At 36.7% G+C, this 8,331-nt stretch overlaps 1 protein-coding gene across 1 annotated transcript in view; it reads right to left on the bottom strand.

Moving 5' to 3' along the window:
- Nucleotides 1-7,233, bottom strand: part of LOC107046067 (protein crumbs) — a 13,974-nt gene extending 6,741 nt beyond the window's left edge. The window contains exons 1-8 of the mRNA XM_015268554.2: nt 6,943-7,233; nt 2,435-2,811; nt 2,143-2,323; nt 1,801-1,965; nt 1,242-1,569; nt 654-1,117; nt 381-562; nt 119-272 (exon numbers count right to left, since the gene is read on the bottom strand). Coding sequence (XP_015124040.1) covers nt 119-272; nt 381-562; nt 654-1,117; nt 1,242-1,569; nt 1,801-1,965; nt 2,143-2,323; nt 2,435-2,811; nt 6,943-6,991 — 1,900 coding nt within the window. The 5' untranslated portion in view covers nt 6,992-7,233. The remainder of the gene's footprint in view (nt 1-118; nt 273-380; nt 563-653; nt 1,118-1,241; nt 1,570-1,800; nt 1,966-2,142; nt 2,324-2,434; nt 2,812-6,942) is intronic.
- Between the last annotated feature and the right edge of the window lie 1,098 nt (nt 7,234-8,331).

Below are 8,331 nucleotides of genomic sequence, written 5' to 3'. Positions count from 1 at the left end.
AAAAAAAAAATGTATGATTAAATTTTGATATTGATGAGAGCAATAGCACCAACAGCAGCAACACCACCACCACTACCACCACCAACAGCTAATGACTAATGATTTGTTTTCCAATTACCAGTATAACCAGGCAGACATTGGCACCAATACGTATTGATCTGATCAATGCAAATTCCTCCGTTACGGCAAGGATCACTCGTGCATTCGTCGATATCAACGGCACATTCAGGCCCAGTCCAACCAGCCTCACAATTACAATAATAACCTCCCGGCTAATTACAAACAATAATAATTATATGATGAACACACACACACACACACACACACACATACAATAAACCAACATAAAGCACCAGCAACATATATAGCAAAACACTTACATAATCATGACAGGAGGTTGCCTGCCTACATGGTAGATCGCGACATGTCACTGGTTCCTTGCACTGCGGACCAGTCCAAAATCTTGGACATTGACACATTGTACCATAATTTGTTTCAATACATGTGCCACCGTTATAGCATACGGAGCACCAGTCAGACACAGGTATATGACAGGATGATCCTGTGATATTTGTGATTTGTGATAAATGAGAATAAAGAAACAAAGCCAGAAACACATACATGCTTACTGATAAAATAAAAATTTCATTTACCTTTCCATTCAGCTGTACAGGTGCAATTGTATCCATCGTTATCACTTGTACAGGTGCCCCCATTGACACATGGATTGCTGGCACAGTAATTAACACTACAATTGGGTGGATTACCCATGAAACCAGGCTTGCATACACACTGTGGCTCTCCATTAATATCCAAGCAGATGCTGTTCGGTGGGCATGCTGCATTCTCACATAAACTACGACGTTCACAATGATGGCCAGCATATCCAGATATACAATTGCAGTGATATGTACCCACATCATCGACACAAGTTCCTCCATTTTTGCAGGGACCAGACAAACACTCATTCAGATTTAATTCGCAATTTTGGCCTTCAAAACCCTCGGGACAGTGACAGACATATCCACCATAGTTGTCATAGCATTTTCCCTTGTTCAAGCAAGGATTGTTGTTCAAGCACTCATCGATATTCACCTCACAGTTTTTTCCTTCGTACCTATAAATAATAAGGAGATTGTATTTTCTTTTTTTCCTCTTTCTCTCTCTCTCTCTCTGTCTCTCTTTTTTTTGCTTCTATGAACATATCTCTATGAGTAATAATATTAATTAGTCGTACTCACCCTGTACTTTCACATCTACAGGTATAATTATCCATTCCATCAATGCAAATTCCTCCATTCTTACATGGATTTGATGTACACTCGTTTACATCAATTTCACATGTTTTTCCAGTCCATCCTGATGGACATTCGCATTTGTATTCGGTATCGCTCATAACAAGACAGACTCCCTTATTTTTACATGGATTCTCTTTACAAAAACGAACACCCAATTGTGAATCACACAGATGTCCAGTCCAACCAGGTGGGCAGATGCACGTGTAATCGCCCTTATCATCTTCACTGCATGTTGCCGAATTTTTGCAGGGATTGTTTTTACACGGAGAACCTGTGTATTTATTGATCAATAAGTGATTTGTACTGTTTGCATTGAAAAAGGAAAGCACTGGTGTGTAATGAGAGCAGCTATAAAGACGAAAGTGATAATAGAAGCTAGTATGTTTATTCAAACCACATCACAAACACTAAGAAATTCAACGAGTCGTTGATAGGCGGAAACTGCCGTGGTACTTCAACCATGAACAAAGTTTTTCTTGTTTTTTCCTGTAAATTTATCTACCATTGTCAATTTGACAGTTTTTGCCAGAATATCTGGCGTAACACTGGCACTCGTAACGGTCCTGTCGTGATACGCATTTTCCATGCATCATGCATGGCTCGTGATGACAAAAATCCATCTCAGACGTCGCTGCAGTGAGACTGCCGGCAAGGCTATTCGGCCCACCTAGAAGATTTTCGGTGAAAAGACGAAAACGAAAAAAAAAAAACACACACACACACACAAATTGCTAATGACACACAGAGAATGAAATTCTAAATAGTGCTATACTGAAATCTCTATTAACAGTTGAAATCTTGGAATATATGTGTGTGAGAGAAAAAAATAAAAATTTAAACATACATCCTCTAGTATCCGAAGGACAGGTACCGAGTACAGCACCGTAATTGACAGTATTGTTGAAGAGAATTCCGGGTCCCTGGAGAATACATCCTTTGAAGCCTTCGCCGACTATCAACGTGCCATTTACGTTGTAGTCGGAGAGCATGAGAATCGCTGAATTATATGTGGCATTAGCAACAATCTGGAAAAATACATGTGTTTAATTATTAATAGCAGCTCTTGTGTGAAAAAATGGACCGAAAGTATTGGGTAAAAAAAAAGAAAAAAAAAAGAATATTGTGTGATAAATCACCTGTGTATGTCCAGCTGCAGTAAGCGTGAGATTGCCAAGTCTGAAGAATAGATTTACATTGTGCCATACATTATTAAGTAATCGAGCGCTGAGTTTTGCTTCATATTTTTGTTTCTCAATAATGGCCGTGAATATCAGTCCATCCGGTGTGACGTCAAGACTTATTTCATTGTCATTGTACCGTTGGAGGAATAATCTTCCGCCATCACAAGTTCTGAAGCTCAAACCACTGTGGCGATGAACTGAGACCGTCGATGCTAGCCTCAGTGATGCTGTGCCATTAAAATATGCTTCACGCGGCTGCTGCTCCTCATTTATTGCATGTATCGTTGTCTGAGGTAGCTGCTGTGTGTCTAGGATTAGACAGCACAGCACAACTGTGAAATAAAAATCATCCTCTGTTTGCTCATTCAGGGCTATATTTTATATAAATAACACAAGTGTTATGTGCCAGTAGTCCTATAGGTGAGTCAATTATCGGGAATAAAGAAAAAACGTTTATTGACCGTGATCTTGCTCTCTCTCTCTCTTTTTTTTTCTTTTTTCTTTTATATAATTCTAGAAGACTGTATATGAATGACAGTCAACGGACGTGTCCAGAATTGTTAAAAAAAAAAAGTATATATCTATTGGCAGAAACTTGAAAATGACCGGAAGTCACGTTATATGCTCAATTATTTCTTCAAGAAGCGATCTCTTGTTGCAATAAATTGTTATGAAAAATCAAATGCTGCTACTTTTACTCCAAGTATTCACCGAACCAGTTTTTACTGTTGAGTGTCATACATGATGTATTTACATATTTCGATCAATTGGTCATAGCAATTGCATGAAAATGAGGACTTGCGGCTTGAAATCGCGAGAGAGATTCTCAAATGAATTCATCAGAGTTCCTTGACTCCTTTCTCCAACTACTCGGTATCCGTTACAAAATAATGGGTGGGTGAATCGAGAGTACACTAGAGGTGTAGTACAGAACTAAGAGGAGTAAATAACGTGACTCAACATCCATGCTGAAAACACTATCACTATATATATATATATATGCAGTACAGAATTCCGACCCTCGCCACGCCTTACCAGGCATCGAAATCCCTTTGTGTCACAGCGAGAAAAACTAGGAGGAAAAAATATAAGATGACAATAAGAAGATGGTTCAAGTATTGGAAATCATTTCGTCTGGTAAATTTTCCTTTTCATTTACAATGGAATTTGCAATTTCTCATTAATTTCAAATACAACAACATATCCGGCCGGATGTATACTACACACATGTGCAATATGAGAAAGTTTTTTGCATTATCTATTGCGTAAATATTGCTATAAAAAATACCTGCTGATTTACATTGTCATTGTGAAATTTATTACTTGATGAGAAATCATTCTATTGTTCAATATAAAATGTAATATATTATATTGATTTTTCATGACAGGACAAACGTTGCATTCCACTTGTAGGATATCAGAAGGACTCATCAATTGATCTATTCTTTCAAAGGAGCTATCATAAAGCTAATTATGATGGCTCTTCCTTCCTATTAAGGGGAAATAATGATTAAGGGGAAAAAATAATAAAAGAAGAGAAGAAAATCAGGTGAGTAATAATAGAGGACAGGGATAAGTGCAAATCCAACTGAAACGGATTTGCGCTTGATGTTTATCACATCTCTTGAAGGTAAGAAGTAGGAAATTTAGCCTGTTACTTTTCTCTATTAAATCCATTCAAAAGTAAAGTGAGTATGTCGCACTACCAGCCACGCCTGATAGTGATGCATGATTTTTACATTGGGAGTGAAAAAGTTATTGTTCAGTTTAGAATATGAAATAACATTTCAACTGAGTTCGCTGCGAGTCGCTAGTATTCTCATCAGGACAGATTCTCTTCAGTGAATGTTCAGTGACTCTCAAAAGTCAAAGATCCTTGAGACGAGTAGGAGCGTAATCTAGACATAATAGACGTGTCTCGTACAGCAGTAGGATAAAGTGGGCGGAGATCATTCCCTCTCTTCCTCTATTAGAATTGCAATTCCAATAACTTTACATTTTTATTCACCGCATTATATTTAGGTGGTTTTATTATTCACAGACTATTGATTGATTGACACCGACCTAAAGCTACAGTCGGGATAATTAGAGCTCGGATCATCCAACACCGTATTATACTATTTCTGAGCGATTGTAATTTAATTTAAAAAAAAAAAGATATTCAACTCAAGAGTTTCATTTATTAGGTTCTCCTCATGTTCAACTCGACATTCCTCTTTTATGTAACATGATATTCCTTTAGCATTCTGCTAAACTTTTACTTCCCAAGCATTTTAATTGTTTAAAATGAAAAAGTCTCTTGGATTAGTTTCACATGCATGCATGTTTTTATAATTATGGAACAATTGCCGTCAACGATGCAAATGTACATGAGTTTATCTATTGTATTTCCTCAACAATGGTTTCATTAATGGATATTAAGAGAAAATTTACAATCAAGCGATGACAAATTTCACTAAGCGCATAGTTTAATGCACCATTTAACACTTAATATTTAATAATATTTATATCTTTTTATTATGATGGAGGAGTGAATGTTTCTCATACGAAACATTTGAATCGTTGAAGTCAATTTAGGAGAATCCAAACAATTATCTAAGGCTTCTAATGTGATTGAACAGATTGAAGGTATTCCCTCCGTCACCGGCGTGAAACGGTGGTAAAAATTTTAGTGTGTTGAAAAACTATTATTAAAATTTTAATAATTTTGTCCATGCATGCAATGTTTCTTTGAAAATGATTTTTGCAAGGTGATGCTGCTAGAGTAAGTCAGACATATTACTCTATAATAAAAGCACAGGACAGATGATGATGAGAGAACCTCCTCTATATTTTGTTCAACATTGCAATTTGCAATTATAGGAAAGACATTGAAAAATGGCAAAACTTTGGTATTTCTAGGATCCTAATACGGTGATTCGGTAGTATATATTTTCTTGATGCCTTAACAAGCCGATCAACAATTGAGACTAACATCGAATTTAATCTCCGAAGACAAGAATAATTAAAATGGTATTCCAATTAATCGGATGAATAGACACGGAAAGATTGAAATAAATGGACAATATCTCTTATTCGACACTCCAATCAGTTTCATGTTTATTTTTATATCTATTCATTTATTTGTGTACGTCTACGTATCGAGGTTCGATGATTCGGCTAATTAGTTTGGGGGCGGATAGAGGGGGACTAACGAACATCGTAGAATATTACAGTTAATTGGAGCTACGTTGGTTAAAGCACAATTATTGAATGTTATCCTTTTCTTGTATGTAGTTGAATATACATATTGATTAAGCGACATAGAAATCATTTGTTCAATTGGACCTAGCCCAATTGTCACATGATGAGCAGGGAAAAATTAAAAAGCTGAAATGATAGACAGTGAACATTCCTAAATCCGTAAACTTGACACCGGTTTTGTATTACCTAAATCGGCCATGCGTGGCTTCTGGAGTTAAGTGAAATATTTCGTATTTCTCATCATATATGATGGTAATGTATTAAAAAACTGAAAAATATAATATCTTTGGCACGTAAAGGTGATAAACATTGAAGGAGAAGGTGTTATTTATCGTCATATACATTATGTATGCACCAGCAAAAGAATAAAATCAAAGTATAAAGGAGAGGGAAAAGAAATAAAAATACTTTTTTATTCTCTGAGCATAAGTTGAAATGGAAAGAGAATTAGTTACAGGTGTAGGTATAGAAGGGGAAATGAGGATGACGCGTTCTCGTCGATGCGCATCGTTCAGCGTGTATGTGTATACTCAACTTGTTGGAATAATATACATATAAAGTATTGAATTTGATAGTACGTTATTGAAGGAAAAACATTTAATCTAAGTTGGGGTAAAATGGCGAGTACACGAGACACTCGACAGATGATCGATCGATATTATAATATATCTACTAAAGAGGATTGTATAAGTTAGTATTCGCCATTGAAATTATGAAAAATGTGAAAAATTATGCAAATGCATTTTCCCATTTTCCCATTGTGGAATGAGATGCACTGAAAAATAACAGCGTGAGATCGCAGGTAGACACGATCAGGTGGATTCAGGGCGACGCTCTCTGGTTCTCCCTTGAGCGTTCCACCAAACTTTTCACCTGTCACGCATCGTCTACGTCTACTGCAATAAACGTTGAAAAAAGAAGATATTGCAACTGTATGGTGAGTCATTCTATCTGAATGATTGTTATTTCTTCAAATATTTATCAGCAATATAACTTGTTATCTCAAAAAATGAGAGATGCAATAATAAATTTTACGTGAGAAAATGGATCAATGATCCAGAAGCCATCAGAGCGAAACGCGTGTTTTGTCGATTGATCAATATCAATATCATATACCCGCCACACATTGAGATTTGCCGAGATTACGCAGCACACACCCGCTGCTGGGGGGGATCGGCAGAAACTATACTTTTCAACAAGAGATTTGAGATGTTACTCACCTGCGACAAGGTAGAGAAGCCGCATTTCTTCAATCCCGGTAAATAGCATTAAATTGTTCAGTCCGTGATTTTTTTCTTCTTAAAATAATGGAGAAATAATCCCTCAGGCACATGAACAAATTTTTCTACGTTTCACTTTCATTTACAAAACCTTTCTAGAGCACATATTTGATTAAATTTTCGTTCTTTCAAGTTTAATTTCATGTAGGTGTACACCCGCACCGCTTGTACATACATACACAGCAAAACTGCGGAACTGCTGCTGCTGTTCCCTGGAGAACGCTTCGCGGCAACGACACGACACTACATACACGGCAACGGCGGCAACGGCGGCAACGGTGGGGCTTCGTGAATATTAGCAGTGGTCGCAGTGCTAGTGGTAGTGGGAATGTTGGTGGAGGCGGTGGAGGTGGAGGTACCCCCACTCCAATGGGCGTACTTCCACCACCTCTCTTTTTTCCAGGCATGTATTGTATCCCTCTCTCTTGAAGCTTTTGAGAGCTTACTAACACTGCTGTACGTAGTTATCAATAGAATTAGTCAGCAGGTAGACAACACTGATGGCTCTAATATATATATATCTCCAGGTGTTTGCTATGAACACGCTACTGGAAATATGTTGATGATGGCAAATTTTAGTCAACAACATTACTAATATCAAATTAGTAATAAATTGTCAATATTATCATATCATTCAAATTTTTCCAATCATTGTCTTTTTCATGTGCAAAAAACGATATATAATATGATTATTATACATGGAATGCTTTTGACAAACTCACGACAGTGGGCGGTTCCATATGGATTTACCAGTTCTTTTGATAACCCGATAACTCGGTGGTAGTTGTAATTTGATGATGAAGTGCCTGTAATATTAAGAAAATTGTTGTTTTGAAGAAAATAAATAAATAAAAAACATTGCAGCCTTCTTTCTTTATATTGAACTCTCCTCAATAAAAAACAAGGTGATTTTAACCTGTTATTTCCAAATGTTATTTGCTCTAATATTTCACTTTAGAAATAGCGTGTTTTTCGAATTCAACTCAATCAATCATCTGGTGCCATCTAGTAGGAGCACTAGAGGGAAAAAAACATAAAAAATTCCAAGCTCAGCAAGCAGCACCAGCAGTTGGTCAGTTGGTGCAAACCGTGCTCGTGCTAAACCATAGCAATGAAAAACTAAAGGCTCGTCCTTATGGATGGCACCAGGAAAAGTATTTGGGCATTGATTGGTTGAAACCATCGGAGTCCTTTCACCAATTTCGATTATATATCCAATGATATGTCACCGTTAGCATTTAAATTATCTGCGAGGAAACAAACAACGGCTACAGCTGGATATGTTATGTATACATATATATATATATATATATATATATATATATATAT

The sequence above is a fragment of the Diachasma alloeum genome, unplaced genomic scaffold (assembly GCF_001412515.2).
Source record: "Diachasma alloeum isolate Michigan unplaced genomic scaffold, Dall2.0 Dall_scaffold_01188, whole genome shotgun sequence".
Lineage (NCBI taxonomy): Eukaryota > Metazoa > Arthropoda > Insecta > Hymenoptera > Braconidae > Diachasma > Diachasma alloeum.
This window is presented reverse-complemented; position numbering and strand designations above follow the sequence as displayed.